This window comes from Tachypleus tridentatus, chromosome 12 (assembly GCF_004210375.1).
Source record: "Tachypleus tridentatus isolate NWPU-2018 chromosome 12, ASM421037v1, whole genome shotgun sequence".
Taxonomy (NCBI): domain Eukaryota; kingdom Metazoa; phylum Arthropoda; class Merostomata; order Xiphosura; family Limulidae; genus Tachypleus; species Tachypleus tridentatus.
This window is the reverse complement of record NC_134836.1, coordinates 122,530,347-122,551,768: the sequence shown is the minus strand read 5'-3', so window position 1 is coordinate 122,551,768 and position 21,422 is coordinate 122,530,347. Positions and strand designations below refer to the sequence as shown.

The 21,422-nt window shown below is 31.5% G+C and overlaps 1 protein-coding gene across 18 annotated transcripts in view; it reads left to right on the top strand.

The window, feature by feature from the left end:
* The window catches only part of LOC143234563 (papilin-like), a 196,160-nt gene that overhangs the window by 144,829 nt on the left and 29,909 nt on the right, over positions 1-21,422 (top strand). For 12 of the 18 annotated variants that reach the window (XM_076472010.1, XM_076472015.1, XM_076472023.1 and 9 more), the window contains exons 7-15: positions 9,247-9,426; positions 10,594-10,758; positions 12,189-12,368; positions 13,528-13,707; positions 14,874-15,038; positions 16,469-16,648; positions 17,810-17,989; positions 19,158-19,322; positions 20,751-20,930. In XM_076472010.1, coding sequence (XP_076328125.1) covers positions 9,247-9,426; positions 10,594-10,758; positions 12,189-12,368; positions 13,528-13,707; positions 14,874-15,038; positions 16,469-16,648; positions 17,810-17,989; positions 19,158-19,322; positions 20,751-20,930 — 1,575 coding nt within the window. Of the gene's footprint in view, positions 1-1,574; positions 1,725-5,956; positions 6,065-6,155; positions 6,342-7,491; positions 7,657-9,246; positions 9,427-10,593; positions 10,759-12,188; positions 12,369-13,527; positions 13,708-14,873; positions 15,039-16,468; positions 16,649-17,809; positions 17,990-19,157; positions 19,323-20,750; positions 20,931-21,422 lie in introns of those variants that run through there. The other 6 variants (XM_076472026.1, XM_076472016.1, XM_076472012.1 and 3 more) reach the window with 6 other exon arrangements.

Below are 21,422 nucleotides of genomic sequence, written 5' to 3'. Positions count from 1 at the left end.
TTGCTAGGCCTAACTTTTGAAGAACCCTTGTTTTAGAAAGCCACAATTTGTATCACTTTATATCCTGATTGGACAGCGGTAAGTCTACTGCTTTACATTTTTGAAATTCACCACAGGAAATAGAAGATCCTATCAAGTGGCTGAATGGCAGGTTTAGGGTTTTATAACGCTAATAATTGGATTCCGATATTTATAGTATGTAGCTCTGTTCTTATTTATAAACAGGCAAATCATTTTACCATCATTCGGTTTAAATAACTGTGAAACCTAATTTTTACAGTTATTTTCTTTATAAACTTTAATTGATTTAACCACAAAATCAGTGACGATATGCTGCATGTTAGACATTTTCATATTTCTTTATATGTTAAAAGTTTTTGAAACTACAATATCTCTAAATACATACCTTTAACACTCGGCGCAAAACTATTATAATTATAGAAACATTAGATGAACATTCCAACCGCTGGCTTTGGAGAAAAATGTTTAAGTATCTTAATATTTTTTGGTCTTGAGAAAGTATTTAATATAATAAGATTCAATGTTTGTATGCCACATAACTTATCCGAAATCGCTATCATAGTTACTTCAAAATGGTGTCAAACGAATGGTTTCGATCCTGGAATGTACAGAAATGTGTAAAGTTTCTCCTCACCCCTAAGGGGAACATAGGGATTTCACGAAAACCTATTCTAACTGCTGGATTCGTATATTGATTGTTTTTTGAATTTCGCGCAAAGCTACACGAGGGCTGTCTCTGATAGCCGTCCCTAATTTAGCAGTGTAAGACTGAAGAAAAGGCAGGTAGTCATCACCACCCACCGCCAACTCTTGGACTACTCTTTTATCAACGAATAGTGGGGATTGACCCACGGTTGAAAGGGCAACCATGTTTGATTTGACGGGGATTTGAACTCGCGACCCTCAAATTACAAGTCGAGTACCTAAACCACCTGGCCACGCCAGGCGGAAGCGAGAAGCTAGTGGTGAGAAAGTGGTGTTGGGTCACGTCTTTCAAATACATTAACATTCCACCCCCATCCCACTGACATGTTTCAGGTCTTATAACGTTAAAAATGGTGGAGGTCAGAATATTCTTGGTAATCGCACTACAGATAGCTTACTGTGCTAGTTTTAGGCTTAACAACACACAGGGAAATAAATGTAAAAAAACAAACAATATCAACTTGTTTTCATTTGCCACTTGTATCTGGACTTTGTTGAATTAATGTTTCTCGTTCATTCAATCATATAAATCGTAATAAAAAATATACACTGAAAAAAAACGTTGCGTTATTGATCTGTCCGATCGTTTTTATCTTCGCGTTTCGTGCTCTTCGTTTAAACCCTTTGATTGATGTGTGGTACTCTTTGTTGACATTTAGCGTGGTGTGAACAAGAATGGCCAAACTGTGAAATCACTTACATCTTATAAATTATGGGTTGATATGTTTAGAGACCTAATACCGCAGGAGGAATCTTTTCTCACGACTGGAAATTTTGCTAATATATAATATATATACACACACACGAAACATGGATACGTGTATATATATATATACCTTTGTGTGCGTGTGTGTATATATATATACATACGTCTCAGCTAAATCTCATTCGCCATTTTGGTTCTGTCAGGAACATGAAGGAACGAACAAGAAATACGAAACTATCGCTTCTGATATTCGTCTTAATTGAATGCTGCTTAATACGGACCTGTCTATCATGTAAGTCATCTGTTTTATAAAATATATATTAATAAATAAATAAAAACTAAAGTAATAATAAAAAAGTTAGCAAGCACTCAGTAGTTGTATAGGCCAATAACCATGACAACGATTCTTATGTTGTTTCTAAATTTTTCTCATAAATAAATGGAAATTTTATCAATTTACCAGTTTATGTTAAATAGTTTCAAGTTTGGCAAGTTAAGATAGAAATATATGTTCTGTGGTATGCCCACCTAAATCACTGAATCTCTTTGGTCTTGAAAGAAAGGGTTGACTTAATAGTTGGTGTTTTGTTAAGCACATGGTTATACAAGGCACTATTTGTTCTGTGCTCTCAACGTCTAACGAAACCAAATGTTTAGTCCCCTGGCATATCCAATACAAAATATTGGAAAGCTTATATTATAATATTCTAAAGTAATTACGACTTATGCCACACATCTATTGTACTCTTTTACGTAATGACAGTTGTAGACGGAAACCTGCATTTGTTTTGGGTTATACGGGTTAGATCCGAGGGCTGAAAGTGAGCGCAAGCAGTTGAATTTGTAAATGAAAGAACCAAATATGGAAGTGGATTTTGAATGAAGAAAACTAATATAAACTGTGTTATTTGTAGGTGCAAAATAGAAACTGTGTTATTTGTAGGTGCAAAATAGAAACTGTGTTATTTGTAGGTGCAACATATATCGCACCTCTTCAGAATGGTTAATTATACGTTGGATTTAGAAACACACGTTGTTACATATGACAATTATACAGCTACGTTGGATTTAGAAACACACGTTGTTACATATGACACATAAAAGTGATATTTATCAAACCCAAACTTATGGGTCGAAACATTGTAAATTATGATCTTACACTGTTGAGTCTAAATTATCACGAGATCTTTTTGGCTAAAACATTTTTGAGTTTAGAAAGGGCATTAGGGTCAAAAGTCGGTCAGAACTTCTTGAACTTCTTTTAAAAGACGTGAAATCTGTATGTTATTATTTAGTGTTTATAGCTCACTCTTGAGCATACAATCAAATATGTGTATTTTAAATAGAAAAAAAATAGCCTGAAATTATACACGATGTAGTTTTAAGATGTTTGAGGTGTAGTTATCCATGCTGTTGAAAGGCACTCGACGTAAACTTAAACCACATGAAAAAAAGGCCTGGAAAATTAACTGAGCATCGTGTGGTTTCTTTAAGAACACCTGAACCACGAACACCTTTAACTTTTCTCAGTCGTAAATGCGAGATACGGGTGGAAAAGTTTAATATTTAACATGATTTTCTATTAAGACATTTACTGCAGAACATAGCACACAGATGCTGGTCACTTGTGTAGATATTCCTACTCGGACGATTCTTTGTGGAGAATATATCCCTCCCCCCATATTGTGAAAATGTTCCTAATCAACTGAGTTTTGTGTATAACTATTATTAAGTTAGCCAGTAATGAGGGTGGGTTACTTCCAAGATGGTTCACTGTGGAGAAGTTACTTTCTGTCTGGTCCATTTCGGAGAAATTACACTAATTATAATTCTTGATGAGAAGATAATTCCTAAATTAAAGGTTACTTTACAGCGTTGACTTGCCCTTCGCCTCTGTTTTTTATCAATTTATGGCCGATATTTACCATATAGACCCCTTGCATTATGTTTACCATGTAGACCTCTTACATTGTGTTTACCATAGAGACCCCTTACATTATATTTGTTTTGTTACTAAGCCCAAAGCTACACAAAGGGTTATCTCTGCTCTGCTCACAACGAGTATCGAAAGTGGCATAACTCCGCAGACATACCTCTGTTCCACATTTTAAACTATGTTTATCATATAAATCTCTCTCATGATGTACTTGCTATCGTCGAATGTAAACTGTGAGTAAAACATGAAATCTGAGAAACCCCATGAGAGCCAACCTTGACATACTTAGTTGTTGTTTTACTTTACGAGTGTTGTATAAAACTAACATTGACAGTTTATACAGACAGTAGTGGTTTTAAAACAGACGGAAAGTTCTCATGTACTCTAAATACCGTGTAGGAAAAATGATAAAAAATTGATTAAACAGAAGTCGGTGTAAGAATTCTTTGGAATTTCTATACCAGCCCCCTCTCACAACCTTTTCTCTACCTAAAATACACGATAAAAATTAAATATTTTTCTATAAAGTTTAAAAATAATTACTCTTCAAAATACTTTATTGGTTTGATTTTTGTTGTTTTGAATTACGTACAGAGCTGCAGAATGGTCTACTTGTACTTTGCCCACCACGAGAATCAAAACCCTGTATCTGAGGCAGTAAGCCTGCATACATACCACTGTGCCGCCGGCTTGGTTGTTACTAAACACAAACCTACAAAAGGCGACATCTGTGCCCTGGCAATCACGAGCATTGAAACCCGGATTTTAGCGTCTTAAGCCCACATCGTTTAGCTGCTGAGGATGGGAGGGCTATTCAATTTAAATTAGTATTAAAACATTCTATGTAATACGTCTTCTGTTAGGCTTAAGAAAACCGATTTCTAGGCTCATTAATTTCTTTTAGCATTTTGTTTTGGTCGGGATTCACAAGCTGTTTTTTTTAGACTAATTAATTTGTTATAAAAACACCAAAACAAGATTAACAACCGTCTACGTAGACATATGATATTTTTTTCGAAATGTTTATTTCTTTGTTTGTGTTTTCGGATATCCGCTCAAAGATATATTTCACGGATATCTTCACAATAGCCTCTAATTTTGAATTGCTTTAACCAAACAGCAGGACTTAACCACCAACGTTATAATAAGTAATAATGCAGGTAGTTGGTAACCAAAATAAATACTATGATACAATTATTATTTTTTCTTCTGATATTTGAATTTTGGTTTTAGATTCAAGTGTGAAAGATGCATTGTTTCTATTAACATAAAGTAAATTTTTCTTATTTCTTTGATTAACTCTACATTGTTTCTGCTACATGTCGTGTCTTATTTTGAATGCTAGAAGCAGAATAAATTTCTTGATTTTTTCAACAAAGCAGCAGATGTGCAGGTAATTTTAACTCATTCATATGAAAAGTGCCAGTTTAGCCTTTAATGCCCTCTAATCGTAATCCGTGGGTCCCGGGTTCGAATACCGTCGCACGAAACATGCTCGCCCTTTCAGCTATGGAGGCGTTATAATTTGACAGTCAATCCCACTATTCGTTGTGTAAAATAGTAGCCCAAGATTTGACGGTGGGTGTTTATGACTAGCTGCCTTCTCTATATTCTTACACTGCTAAATCAGAGAAGGCTAGCGCAGATAGCCCTCGTCTAGTTTTGTGCGAAATTAAAAACAAACAAATAAATCTGTCTTTTTTTATTTTCAGGCTGAGTGTTTGTCCTATATCTTGTTGATGTAGGTGAATAAGAAAACCTAAACCTTGTAAAATAGGTTTTGTTTTGCGTGAGTCCATAGGTTGGGAACATCTTTCTACTATAGATTACAAAAGTTTTAAGTTCAATCTTCCTACATTCGAGAAATGAGAAATTTCTGCGATGAAAAGGGTTAAATTTAAGTGTCTCGCCTACGTCTTAAATACGTTTAAGATTCACTCACCAGAATGTTCATACATACATAAAACGACATGAATAAGTCAACCGCAATAAATGTTCTCTGTCAATTTGATTTTTGTTGGCATTATCTGTCGCAAATCGACCATCATGCATCGTTTTCAACTCTTATGATATTTATATAAACATTCTTGAAACCAGAAATTTGTTTGTTTGCTTTAGAGCAAGGCCGAAAAGGGACTGCTGTGTCCACCGCGGGAAATGGAACCCCAACTTTTAACGTTGGAAGTTCAATGTTTGGCCTTTCAGTCGTGGAAACGTTATAACGTAACGATCAATCCTATTATTAGTTAGTAAAAGAGTAGCACACGAGATGGCAGTGGGTGGTGAAGATCACCTGCCCTCTCTTTAGTCTGTCACTGCTAAATTAGGGACAGTTAGCACAGATAGCCCTCGTGTAGCTGTGTGCGAAATTCAAACCATGCCTGTCTTTGTTGAGATAAAATGTTATTATGATGAAATAATTTTTGATTAATTTCAAGCTGTGTTTTGGAATGATTTGTAACTGATGTGTTCTCTTATAAACATTATGGACTAGTCTTATCTGAGCTATTCAGATCTAGGCGTTTTTCTTTCTTCCACATCTTGATCAAAGGTAACTTTATTTATTTTTCATTATGTTTTTTTACTAGCTCAAATAACTGCCCCAGGAAACCTGGTTGTCACCGAGTCAAGAGTTCAACCTCATATTCTTGAGCTCCGTTGGGACCCACCTGTTAATTACAGACATGAAATAATAGGTATGTAGCTAAGTGCTCGTAAAAACACATTTTCGTAATGTACTGTACTGGAACTTTCAGAAATTAAACTATTGTTATTTAATCGACATAGTCAGAGACATCTGTCGGATGCCAAGAGAACATGGACCTTGTCGTGAATCCATACAGCGGTATCATTACAGCTCTAGCCACCAAAGTTGTGTATCTTTCATATATGGTGGATGTGGAGGAAACGCTAACAATTTCGAAACTCGTGAGGAATGTGAGACCAGATGTGGAGAAGGGAATCCTAACATTGGTATTGTGTTATGTTTTGAAATATGAATTGTACACAGTATTTTTGAATTAAAGTATCCTCTTCTTGTATATTTGTCTTCTATACTAACTGATTGGTAAATCATCGTTTTTTCATTCATATATTATTTTTTATTCCTTACTTTGGTCCAGTCTTTTGTACGGTTTTCGCTGTGCAAATCAACGTAAAAATTTGGTTTACTATTCCAAATATACTGTTTTGATCAACTGGTCGATCTTTGTATTTGATATGCTTGTAAAATAATCTTCTCAGTTGCTAAGTGGAAAACCCCACTCTGAGATATATGTAATTTAGCCATTATGTATATCAAAACCGGTTTTTATCGTATAAATTCTACACATCTACTGGTGAACCACTGAAGTCTGAAAATAAAAGAAAAAGATAATTTGAAATAACAAAATAGAGGTATTAAATGTTCTAACAAATTCTTTTAATGAAAGTGATGATAAAAAGCGGAGTTTCTTATTTTATTAGGTTTTCTTCCTCTGATTTGTTGAGAACATTTAGCTTCAGTAATGTACATCTGGAATAGAAGAATTGTACAAAGTTAGCGCTGAATATGTAATGTTTGCGTCTGCGTTGAACCGCGTTATATTCGTATAAGTTTCATAATGGTTACGAGGTCGGTCAACTTGATTGGCCTATTGGCGAAAGTTTCTGATTGTCAAGGGAATTTTTGACTCAGTTTTTATTGTTAGTAAGATCTAGGCTTTTAGTTACTTTAGACTGACTCTAAGTTACAGGAATAGGAGTGTTACAGTGTTGAAACTATTATCAATAGTTTGTATTGTAATTCTTTTCTATTTGTTAACTCTTCCTTATATATTGGAATTCTTGTGAGGGACGAAATTTTATGAGACATATTCAGGTAAATAAATTCATTGCCAATGATTAATTTTTCATATCATATTTTCCTTACATTTAATTTATTTTCTTAGTTTATTTTCACGTCAATAATTTCAATTTTATTTTTATATTTTTCAAATTGTATTTGCTATTTTTTGTAGCACAATTATTTTTATTTTTTCACTTATGTGTTTGCTCTTATTTAAGTTATGAAGAAACAAAACTTCAAAGAAGTACATTTGTAGAATGTTACCCAGGTTAAACCATTGTTAATTAAACCATTTAGACATCTGTCTGATGCCAGGAGAACGTGGACCTTGTGATGAGTACGTGCGGCGGTATTATTACATTCCCAGCCACCAAAGGTGTGCATGTTTCGTATATGGTGGATGTGGAGGAAATGCCAACAATTTCGAAACGCGTGAAAAATGTGAAGCTAGATGTGTGAGAGGTAATCCTCAGATCTATACAGAAGATCGTTTCGTTGGTAAATTATTAAAAATAGATTAATACAAAATATGTAAAATTAAAATAAGATAGGAAAAATAACTGTATAGTTTTGAAAGGACCTATTGTGTTATCTTTCTTAATTATTTCCCAAACTCTATCCATTGGGTAATGGAGATTTAATATTTTTGATAACAATTTAATTATTTTCTCAATAATTTATACTATAGTATTAAATAGTTTTTGTAAGGTATTCCTTAATGTATATGGCATCCTTTCGGAAATAGACTTTTTATGTTAATTTCTAGTAGTGAACCACATTTGCAAGTTTAAGATGTTTGGTTGCTGTGTCATATATTATATTCCATAGAGTTTCATTTTTAATTTATATTTGATTGAAATGTTTTCTTCATAGATTTTCAAACATTGATTTTTACATTGTTTTGAATTTTTTATTTTATACTTGCCTGTCATATCTGAAATACTTACAATTTACACTCTTGCAAATAATTTTTGTTGATTTTCCTCATTACATATTTATCATTTCTTACAATATTCTGTTGGTCTCAAATTATGTATTTTTAAGCAAGGTATTTATGAATTTGAGAAGAAAATGGAAATTTGAGTAGTAAATAGAATTAAAAAAATATATTCTTAAAACGATCAATATTAATTAGAATACTATCGTAATTTTAATTAACTCTAATTAATATTTGAAAAACTTTAAGATATATATCAATAATATTGCAAGATACCATGAATTGTCTTTAAAGTTCGAAAGCTCTAACTGTGATATGCAGTTAACAAAATATATATATAACAGAAATGTAAGATGGAATCATCTGAATAAGTTCCATATGGTTAGAGAAAGTTTCTAGGCTTTAATAAACGTCTGTGATCTCTAGGGTTTCAGTTTACTTTGTTTGAAAGATTTTATTATTTCAGTTTTCATGAATAGTATATACTGTAGTTTCTACCTGTTTCTGCAGTCTTTATTTTCTTTCAAAATTCTTCTGAGGGATAAACATTTTATAAGATACACATTTGAAAGTAAATTCATTTTCTGTCCCCCGGTAGTATAGCGGGTTTTAGTCGTAGAAATCGAGTTTTCATACCAGTGGTAAACAGAGCAGAGTTGCTCTATGGAGTAGTTATGTGCACAATACTAACAAAACATACGTTTCAGAGTGTGATAGGCCTGGCATGGCCAAACGCGTAAGGCGCGCTACTCGTAATCCGAGGGGCGCGGGTTCGAGCCTGCGTCGCGCTAAACATGCTCGCCCTCCCAGCCGTGGGGCGTTATAATGTGACGGTCAATCCCACTTTCGTTGGTAAAGAGTAGCCGTAATTCTTTTGAGGGATGAAGATTTTGTAAGATATATTTTCGGAAGTAAATTCAATTTAAATATTTGATTTTTATGTATTATTTTACGTAACATTTAATTTAAACTTTATATGGTTTAATTTTACGTTAATGGTTCCCATTTTATATTTTCAAAACCGTGTTTTACCCTTTTTATTTCGTTCGTGTTTTCATTGTTAGGTAGGCCAAGTGTTTTGTAGATTAAACTATTGTTATTTAATCGATTTAGAGACATCTGTCAGTTGCCAAGAGAACACGGACCCTGTCATGAATCCATACAGCGGTATCATTACAGTCCTAGCCACCAAAGTTGTGTATCTTTCATATATGGTGGATGTGGAGGAAACGCTAACAATTTCGAAACACGTGAGGAATGTGAGACTAGATGTGGAAGAGCGAATCCTAACACTGGTATAGTGTTATGTTTTGAATTATGAATTGTACAAAAAATATTTAAATTAAAGTATCCTCTTCTTATATATTTGTCGTCTGTACTAACTGATTGGTAAATCATCGTTCTTTCATTTTTACATTATCTTTTTATTCCTTACTTTGATCCAGTGTTTGGTACAGTTTTCGCTGTGCAAATCAACGTAAATTTTGGTTTACTATTCTGAGAGTGGTGTTTTGATGAACAAGTCGATCTTCGTCTGTAATATGTGAACAAAATAATCTTTAAAATAAAAACATGATTTTAGTTTGACAGTTACTAATTGGAAAACCTTAGTCTGAGATATATGTACTTTAGCCATTATAGATATTAAAACCGGTTTTTACCGTATAAATTCTACACTCCCATTGGTGACCCACTGAGGACTGGAAATACAAAAACAGAAAATGTGAAATAACACAATACATCTATTAAATATAATAACGAATTCTACTAATAAAATTGATCATAAAGAGCAGAGTTTCCTGTTTTATTATGTTTGTTCCTTCTGATGTGTTGAGAACGTTTAGCTTGAGTAGTGAACAATACTGAACAGAAGAACTGTACGAAGTTAGTGCTGAATATGTGAGGTTTGTTTCTGCGTTGAATCGCGTGATATTCATATAAATTTCATAATGGTTACGACGTCGGTCAACTTGATTCGTCTATAGGCAACAGTTTCTAATTGTCAAGGGAATTTTTGACTCGGTTATCATTATGAGTATGATCTTGGCTTTTAGGTACTTTAGACTGACTCTAAGTTGCAAGAAGAGAGGTGTTACACTATTGAAACTATCGGCAATAGTTTCTATTGTAATTCTTATCTGTTTGTTAAGTCTTTCTTATATATAAGAATTCTTGTGAGAGATGAAATTTTACGAGACATATATTCTGTCAATAAATTCAATCCCTGGCTCAATTTTGATAAGCTATTTTAATTCACATTTAATTTAATTTTTAGTTTATTTTCACGTCAATGATTTCAATTTTATTTTTATTTTTTTCACAATTGTATTTTCTATTTTTACTTGACAACTGTTTATATTCTTGTAATTTAAGTGTTTTCTCTCGATTAAGTTATGAGGAAACAAAACTTTAAAGATGTAGGATGTTATCCAGATTATACTATTGTTAATTAAACCATTTAGACATCTGTCTGATGCCAGGAGAACATGGACCTTGTAGTGAGTACTTACAGCGATATCATTACAGTCAACTCCACCAAAGTTGTGTGTCTTTCATATATGGTGGATGTGGAGGAAATGCCAACAATTTCGAAAGTCGTGAAGAATGTGAAGCTAGATGTGTGAGAGGTAATCCTCAGATCTATACTGAACATCGTTTTGTTGGTAAATTATTAGAAATAGGTTAATAATAAAATGTGTAAAATTAGCATAAGATATGAGGGCTTTAATAATTCGTTTACTTTTAAAGGATCTATTTCTGATATCTTTCTTATTTGTTTCCCAAGTTCTGTCCATTGTGTACTAAAAGATTTTAATATTTTTAATAACAATATAATTATTTTCTCAATAATTTATGCTATAGTATTAAGTACTTTTAATGAGGTACTTCTTAATGTATTGGGCATCCTATCGGAAACACACTTTTTACATTAATTTCTAGTAGTGAACCACATTTTAAATTTTGAATATTTTTTGTTTCTGTGTCGTATTTTATATTTCTCAGACTTTCATTTATAATTTATATTTAACTGAACTGTTTCTTTCACAGATTTTCAAACACTTGGTTTTTATATTTTGTTGTTCATTTATTTTATACTTCACTGACGTATCTGAAATACATACACTTCCACTCTTGTAAATAAGTTTAATTGATTTTCCTCATTACATATGTAGAATTTGATAGGATATTTTGTTGGTCTAAAACTATGCATTTTTACGACATTAATTTGTAACCTAGGAAAAGAAAATGAAAATTGTTTATTAAATAGAATTTTTCAAAATTTATATTTAAAAAGCTTAATATTTTACCTATGTTTAATAATCATAATACTATAATTTTAGTTAACTCTAATTAATATTTTGTAAACTCTAAGATAAATTTCAATAATATTGCAAGATACAATGAATTGTCTAAAACATTGGAATACTGTAATTCTGATATGCGTTTAAAAATCTACATTTATGAAGTAGAGGTAAGATCAAATCATCTGAAGAATTTTACATCATCAGAAGAGTTAAGGCTTTAATTAGTATTTGGGATTTTTATGGTTTGAGTTTCCTTCATTTGGAATTTAGATTATTCAAATTTTTATGCATAGTGTACATGGTAGTTAAAACTAGTTTCTAGAGTCGTTAAATTATTTTGCACTCTCCTGACGGATAAAGCTTTAATAAGCGGCATATTGGGAGGTAAATTCATTTTCTGTCTCCAGTGGCACCGCGGTATTTCTGCCGTCTCGCACATATAGAAATCGAGTTTGGATACTAGTGGTGGGCAGAACAGAGATACCTTATTGTGTACCTTTGTGCACAATACTAACAAAATATTCATTTCAGTTGTTTAATTTCCTATATGTTATTTTATGAAAAATTAATTTAACTCTATAGATTATTTTGATTTAAATTTTACCTTTTTAAGAACATTATTCTTTCATTTGTGTTTTACAGCTTTTTTCAATCTTTCTACTTATATATTTGCTGTCATTAATTTAACGATGAAGCATATTTTGTAGGATAAGTTATTTCGAAATTAAGCTGTTGTTACCTAATACATTTAGACATCTGTCAGTTGCCAAGAGAACACGGACCTTGTCGTGAATCCATACAGCGGTATCATTACAGTCCTAGCCATCAAAGTTGTGTATCTTTTATATATGGTGGATGTGGAGGAAATGCCAACAATTTCGAAACTCGAGAGAAATGTGAGACCAGATGTGGAGGAGGGAATCCTAACATTGGTATTGTGTTACGTTTTGAAATATGAATTGTACACAATATTTTTGAATTAAAATATCCTCTTCTTGTGTATTTGTCGTCTATACTAACTGATTGGTAAATCATCGTTGTTTCATTCTTGTATTATCATTTTATTTCTTACTTTGATCCAGTGTTTGGTACAATTTCCGCTGTACAAATCAACGCAAATTTTGGTTTACTATTTTGAGAGTGTTTTTTTTGATGAACAAGTCGATCTTCGTATGTAATATGTGAACAAAATAATCTTTAAAATAAAAACAAGATTTTTGCTTGTCAGTTATTAAGTGGAAAACCCTAGTCTGAGATATATGTACTTTAGCCATTATAGATATCAAAACCGGTTTTTACCGTAGAAATTCTACACACCCATTGGTGACCCTCTGAGGTCTGAAAATAGAAAACAGAAAATGTGAAATAACACAATACATCTATTAAATATCATAACGAATTATACTATAAAAGTGATGATAAAGAGCAGAGTTTCCTGTTTTATTATGTTTGTTCCTTCTCTGATGTGTTGAGAACGTTTAGCTTCAGTAGTGAACATACTTAACAGAAGTACTGAATATGTAAGGTTTGTTTCTGCGTTGAATCGAGTGATATTCATATAAGTTTCATAATGGTTACGACGTCGGTCAACTTGATTAGTCTATAGGCGAAAGTTTCTAATTGTCAAGGGAATTTTGACTTGGTTTTTATTTTGTGTAAGATCTAGGCTCTTAGTTACACAGACTGACGTCTGAGTTACAAAAATATGAGTGTTACAGTATTGAAACTATCATCAATAGTTTATATTGTAATTCCTAACTGTTTGTTATGTCTTCCATTTGCGTTGCAATTCTTGTGATGAATGAAATTTTATGAGACATATTTATATTAACAAGATCATTGTCAATGATTAATTTTTCATTTCTTACTTTACTTCACATTTAATTTAATTTTTTAGTTTATTTTCACGCCAATGATTTCGATTTTATTTTTATTTTCCTCAAATGGTATTTGCTATTTTTCTTTCACAACTGCTTCTATTCTTGCTACTTAAGTGTTTGCTTTCCCTTAAGTTATGAGGAAACAAAACTTGAAAGATGTATACTTGTAGGATGTTATCCAGGTTAAACCATTGTTAATTAACCCATTTAGATATATGTCAGTTGCCAAGAGAACACGGACCCTGTCATGAATCCATACAGCGGTATCATTACAGTCCTAGCCACCAAAGTTGTGTATCTTTCATATATGGTGGATGTGGAGGAAACGCTAACAATTTCGAAACACGTGAGGAATGTGAGACTAGATGTGGAAGAGCGAATCCTAACACTGGTATAGTGTTATGTTTTGAATTATGAATTGTACAAAAATATTTAAATTAAAGTATCCTCTTCTTATATATTTGTCGTCAATACTAACTGACTGGTAAATCATCGTTCTTTCATTCTTGTATTATCATCTTATTCCTTACTTTGATCCAGTGTTTGGTACAGTTTTCGCTGTGCAAATCAACGTAAATTTTGGTTTACTATTCTGAGAGTGGTGTTTTGATGAACAAGTCGATCTTCGTCTGTAATATGTGAACAAAATAATCTTTAAAATAAAAACATGATTTTAGTTTGACAGTTACTAATTGGAAAACCTTAGTCTGAGATATATGTACTTTAGCCATTATAGATATTAAAACCGGTTTTTACCGTATAAATTCTACACACCCATTGGTGACCCACTGAGGACTGGAAATACAAAAACAGAAAATGTGAAATAACACAATACATCTATTAAATATAATAACGAATTCTACTAATAAAATTGATCATAAAGAGCAGAGTTTCCTGTTTTATTATGTTTGTTCCTTCTCTGATGTGTTGAGAACGTTTAGCTTGAGTAGTGAACAATACTGAACAGAAGAACTGTACGAAGTTAGTGCTGAATATGTAAGGTTTGTTTCTGCGTTGAATCGCGTGATATTCATATAAATTTCATAATGGTTACGACGTCGGTCAACTTGATTAGTCTATAGGCAACAGTTTCTAATTGTCAAGGGAATTTTTGACTCGGTTATCATTATGAGTATGATCTTGGCTTTTAGGTACTTTAGACTGACTCTAAGTTGCAAGAAGAGAGGTGTTACACTATTGAAACTATCGGCAATAGTTTCTATTGTAATTCTTATCTGTTTGTTAAGTCTTTCTTATATATAAGAATTCTTGTGAGAGATGAAATTTTACGAGACATATATTCTGTCAATAAATTCAATCCCTGGCTCAATTTTGATAAGCTATTTTAATTCACATTGAATTTAATTTTTAGTTTATTTTCACGTCAATGATTTCAATTTTATTTTTATTTTTTACAATTGTATTTTCTATTTTTACTTGACAACTGTTTATATTCTTGTAATTTAAGTGTTTTCTCTCGATTAAGTTATGAGGAAACAAAACTTTAAAGATGTAGGATGTTATCCAGATTATACTATTGTTAATTAAACCATTTAGACATCTGTCTGATGCCAGGAGAACATGGACCTTGTAGTGAGTACTTACAGCGATATCATTACAGTCAACTCCACCAAAGTTGTGTGTCTTTCATATATGGTGGATGTGGAGGAAATGCCAACAATTTCGAAAGTCGTGAAGAATGTGAAGCTAGATGTGTGAGAGGTAATCCTCAGATCTATACTGAACATCGTTTTGTTGGTAAATTATTAGAAATAGGTTAATAATAAAATGTGTAAAATTAGCATAAGATATGAGGGCTTTAATAATTCGTTTACTTTTAAAGGATCTATTTCTGATATCTTTCTTATTTGTTTCCCAAGTTCTGTCCATTGTGTACTAAAAGATTTTAATATTTTTAATAACAATATAATTATTTTCTCAATAATTTATGCTATAGTATTAAGTACTTTTAATGAGGTACTTCTTAATGTATTGGGCATCCTATCGGAAACACACTTTTTACATTAATTTCTAGTAGTGAACCACATTTTAAATTTTGAATATTTTTTGTTTCTGTGTCGTATTTTATATTTCTCAGACTTTCATTTATAATTTATATTTAACTGAACTGTTTCTTTCACAGATTTTCAAACACTTGGTTTTTATATTTTGTTGTTCATTTATTTTATACTTCACTGACGTATCTGAAATACATACACTTCCACTCTTGTAAATAAGTTTAATTGATTTTCCTCATTACATATGTAGAATTTGATAGGATATTTTGTTGGTCTAAAACTATGCATTTTTACGACATTAATTTGTAACCTAGGAAAGAAAATGAAAATTGTTTATTAAATAGAATTTTTCAAAATTTATATTTAAAAAGCTTAATATTTTACCTATGTTTAATAATCATAATACTATAATTTTAGTTAACTCTAATTAATATTTTGTAAACTCTAAGATAAATTTCAATAATATTGCAAGATACAATGAATTGTCTAAAACATTGGAATACTGTAATTCTGATATGCGTTTAAAAATCTACATTTATGAAGTAGAGGTAAGATCAAATCATCTGAAGAATTTTACATCATCAGAAGAGTTAAGGCTTTAATTAGTATTTGGGATTTTATGGTTTGAGTTTCCTTCATTTGGAATTTAGATTATTCAAATTTTTATGCATAGTGTACATGGTAGTTAAAACTAGTTTCTAGAGTCGTTAAATTATTTTGCACTCTCCTGACGGATAAAGCTTTAATAAGCGGCATATTGGGAGGTAAATTCATTTTCTGTCTCCAGTGGCACCGCGGTATTTCTGCCGTCTCGCACATATAGAAATCGAGTTTGGATACTAGTGGTGGGCAGAACAGAGATACCTTATTGTGTACCTTTGTGCACAATACTAACAAAAATATTCATTTCAGTTGTTTAATTTCCTATATGATATTTTATGAAAAAATTAATTTAACTCTATAGATTATTTTGATTTAAATTTTACCTTTTTAAGAACATTATTCTTTCATTTGTGTTTTACAGCTTTTTTCAATCTTTCTACTTATATATTTGCTGTCATTAATTTAACGATGAAGCATATTTTGTAGGATAAGTTATTTCGAAATTAAGCTGTTGTTACCTAATACATTTAGACATCTGTCAGTTGCCAAGAGAACACGGACCTTGTCGTGAATCCATACAGCGGTATCATTACAGTCCTAGCCATCAAAGTTGTGTATCTTTTATATATGGTGGATGTGGAGGAAACGCCAACAATTTCGAAACTCGAGAGAAATGTGAGACCAGATGTGGAGGAGGGAATCCTAACATTGGTATTGTGTTACGTTTTGAAATATGAATTGTACACAATATTTTTGAATTAAAATATCCTCTTCTTGTGTATTTGTCGTCTATACTAACTGATTGGTAAATCATCGTTGTTTCATTCTTGTATTATAATTTTATTTCTTACTTTGATCCAGTGTTTGGTACAATTTCCGCTGTACAAATCAACGCAAATTTTGGTTTACTATTTTGAGAGTGTTTTTTTTGATGAACAAGTCGATCTTCGTATGTAATATGTGAACAAAATAATCTTTAAAATAAAAACAAGATTTTTGCTTGTCAGTTATTAAGTGGAAAACCCTAGTCTGAGATATATGTACTTTAGCCATTATAGATATCAAAACCGGTTTTTACCGTAGAAATTCTACACACCCATTGGTGACCCTCTGAGGTCTGAAAATAGAAAACAGAAAATGTGAAATAACACAATACATCTATTAAATATCATAACGAATTATACTATAAAAGTGATGATAAAGAGCAGAGTTTCCTGTTTTATTATGTTTGTTCCTTCTCTGATGTGTTGAGAACGTTTAGCTTCAGTAGTGAACATACTGAACAGAAGTACTGAATATGTAAGGTTTGTTTCTGCGTTGAATCGAGTGATATTCATATAAGTTTCATAATGGTTACGACGTCGGTCAACTTGATTAGTCTATAGGCGAAAGTTTCTAATTGTCAAGGGAATTTTTGACTTGGTTTTTATTTTGTGTAAGATCTAGGCTCTTAGTTACACAGACTGACGTCTGAGTTACAAAAATATGAGTGTTACAGTATTGAAACTATCATCAATAGTTTATATTGTAATTCCTAACTGTTTGTTATGTCTTCCATTTGCGTTGCAATTCTTGTGATGAATGAAATTTTTATGAGACATATTTATATTAACAAGATCATTGTCAATGATTAATTTTTCATTTCTTACTTTACTTCACATTTAATTTAATTTTTTAGTTTATTTTCACGCCAATGATTTCGATTTTATTTTTATTTTCCTCAAATGGTATTTGCTATTTTTCTTTCACAACTGCTTCTATTCTTGCTACTTAAGTGTTTGCTTTCCCTTAAGTTATGAGGAAACAAAACTTGAAAGATGTATACTTGTAGGATGTTATCCAGGTTAAACCATTGTTAATTAACCCATTTAGATATATGTCAGTTGCCAAGAGAACACGGACCCTGTCATGAATCCATACAGCGGTATCATTACAGTCCTAGCCACCAAAGTTGTGTATCTTTCATATATGGTGGATGTGGAGGAAACGCTAACAATTTCGAAACACGTGAGGAATGTGAGACTAGATGTGGAAGAGCGAATCCTAACACTGGTATAGTGTTATGTTTTGAATTATGAATTGTACAAAAAATATTTAAATTAAAGTATCCTCTTCTTATATATTTGTCGTCAATACTAACTGACTGGTAAATCATCGTTCTTTCATTCTTGTATTATCATCTTATTCCTTACTTTGATCCAGTGTTTGGTACAGTTTTCGCTGTGCAAATCAACGTAAATTTTGGTTTACTATTCTGAGAGTGGTGTTTTGATGAACAAGTCGATCTTCGTCTGTAATATGTGAACAAAATAATCTTTAAAATAAAAACATGATTTTAGTTTGACAGTTACTAATTGGAAAACCTTAGTCTGAGATATATGTACTTTAGCCATTATAGATATTAAAACCGGTTTTTACCGTATAAATTCTACACACCCATTGGTGACCCACTGAGGACTGGAAATACAAAAACAGAAAATGTGAAATAACACAATACATCTATTAAATATAATAACGAATTCTACTAATAAAATTGATCATAAAGAGCAGAGTTTCCTGTTTTATTATGTTTGTTCCTTCTCTGATGTGTTGAGAACGTTTAGCTTGAGTAGTGAACAATACTGAACAGAAGAACTGTACGAAGTTAGTGCTGAATATGTAAGGTTTGTTTCTGCGTTGAATCGCGTGATATTCATATAAATTTCATAATGGTTACGACGTCGGTCAACTTGATTAGTCTATAGGCAACAGTTTCTAATTGTCAAGGGAATTTTTGACTCGGTTATCATTATGAGTATGATCTTGGCTTTTAGGTACTTTAGACTGACTCTAAGTTGCAAGAAGAGAGGTGTTACACTATTGAAACTATCGGCAATAGTTTCTATTGTAATTCTTATCTGTTTGTTAAGTCTTTCTTATATATAAGAATTCTTGTGAGAGATGAAATTTTTACGAGACATATATTCTGTCAATAAATTCAATCCCTGGCTCAATTTTGATAAGCTATTTTAATTCACATTGAATTTAATTTTTAGTTTATTTTCACGTCAATGATTTCAATTTTATTTTTATTTTTTACAATTGTATTTTCTATTTTTACTTGACAACTGTTTATATTCTTGTAATTTAAGTGTTTTCTCTCGATTAAGTTATGAGGAAACAAAACTTTAAAGATGTAGGATGTTATCCAGATTATACTATTGTTAATTAAACCATTTAGACATCTGTCTGATGCCAGGAGAACATGGACCTTGTAGTGAGTACTTACAGCGATATCATTACAGTCAACTCCACCAAAGTTGTGTGTCTTTCATATATGGTGGATGTGGAGGAAATGCCAACAATTTCGAAAGTCGTGAAGAATGTGAAGCTAGATGTGTGAGAGGTAATCCTCAGATCTATACTGAACATCGTTTTGTTGGTAAATTATTAGAAATAGGTTAATAATAAAATGTGTAAAATTAGCATAAGATATGAGGGCTTTAATAATTCGTTTACTTTTAAAGGATCTATTTCTGATATCTTTCTTATTTGTTTCCCAAGTTCTGTCCATTGTGTACTAAAAGATTTTAATATTTTTAATAACAATATAATTATTTTCTCAATAATTTATGCTATAGTATTAAGTACTTTTAATGAGGTACTTCTTAATGTATTGGGCATCCTATCGGAAACACACTTTTACATTAATTTCTAGTAGTGAACCACATTTTAAATTTTGAATATTTTTTGTTTCTGTGTCGTATTTTATATTTCTCAGACTTTCATTTATAATTTATATTTAACTGAACTGTTTCTTTCACAGATTTTCAAACACTTGGTTTTATATTTTGTTGTTCATTTATTTTATACTTCACTGACGTATCTGAAATACATACACTTCCACTCTTGTAAATAAGTTTAATTGATTTTCCTCATTACATATGTAGAATTTGATAGGATATTTTGTTGGTCTAAAACTATGCATTTTTACGACATTAATTTGTAACCTAGGAAAGAAAATGAAAATTGTTTATTAAATAGAATTTTTCAAAATTTATATTTAAAAGCTTAATATTTTACCTATGTTTAATAATCATAATACTATAATTTTAGTTAACTCTAATTAATATTTTGTAAACTCTAAGATAAATTTCAATAATATTGCAAGATACAATGAATTGTCTAAAACATTGGAATACTGTAATTCTGATATGCGTTTAAAAATCTACATTTATGAAGTAGAGGTAAGATCAAATCATCTGAAGAATTTTTCATCATCAGAAGAGTTAAGGCTTTAATTAGTATTTGGGATTTTTATGGTTTGAGTTTCCTTCATTTGGAATTTAGATTATTCAAATTTTTATGCATAGTGTACATGGTAGTTAAAACTAGTTTCTAGAGTCGTTAAATTATTTTGCACTCTCCTGACGGATAAAGCTTTAATAAGCGGCATATTGGGAGGTAAATTCATTTTCTGTCTCCAGTGGCACCGCGGTATTTCTGCCGTCTCGCACATATAGAAATCGAGTTTGGATACTAGTGGTGGGCAGAACAGAGATACCTTATTGTGTACCTTTGTGCACAATACTAACAAAAATATTCATTTCAGTTGTTTAATTTCCTATATGTTATTTTATGAAAAAATTAATTTAACTCTATAGATTATTTTGATTTAAATTTTACCTTTTTAAGAACATTATTCTTTCATTTGTGTTTTACAGCTTTTTTCAATCTTTCTACTTATATATTTGCTGTCATTAATTTAACGATGAAGCATATTTTGTAGGATAAGTTATTTCGAAATTAAGCTGTTGTTACCTAATACATTTAGACATCTGTCAGTTGCCAAGAGAACACGGACCTTGTCGTGAATCCATACAGCGGTATCATTACAGTCCTAGCCATCAAAGTTGTGTATCTTTTATATATGGTGGATGTGGAGGAAACGCCAACAATTTCGAAACTCGAGAGAAATGTGAGACCAGATGTGGAGGAGGGAATCCTAACATTGGTATTGTGTTACGTTTTGAAATATGAATTGTACACAATATTTTTGAATTAAAATATCCTCTTCTTGTGTATTTGTCGTCTATACTAACTGATTGGTAAATCATCGTTGTTTCATTCTTGTATTATAATTTTATTTCTTACTTTGATCCAGTGTTTGGTACAATTTCCGCTGTACAAATCAACGCAAATTTTGGTTTACTATTTTGAGAGTGTTTTTTTTGATGAACAAGTCGATCTTCGTATATATTTTGTGAACAAAATAATCTTTAAAATAAAAACAAGATTTTTGCTTGTCAGTTATTAAGTGGAAAACCCTAGTCTGAGATATATGTACTTTAGCCATTATAGATATCAAAACCGGTTTTTACCGTAGAAATTCTACACACCCATTGGTGACCCTCTGAGGTCTGAAAATAGAAAACAGAAAATGTGAAATAACACAATACATCTATTAAATATCATAACGAATTATACTATAAAAGTGATGATAAAG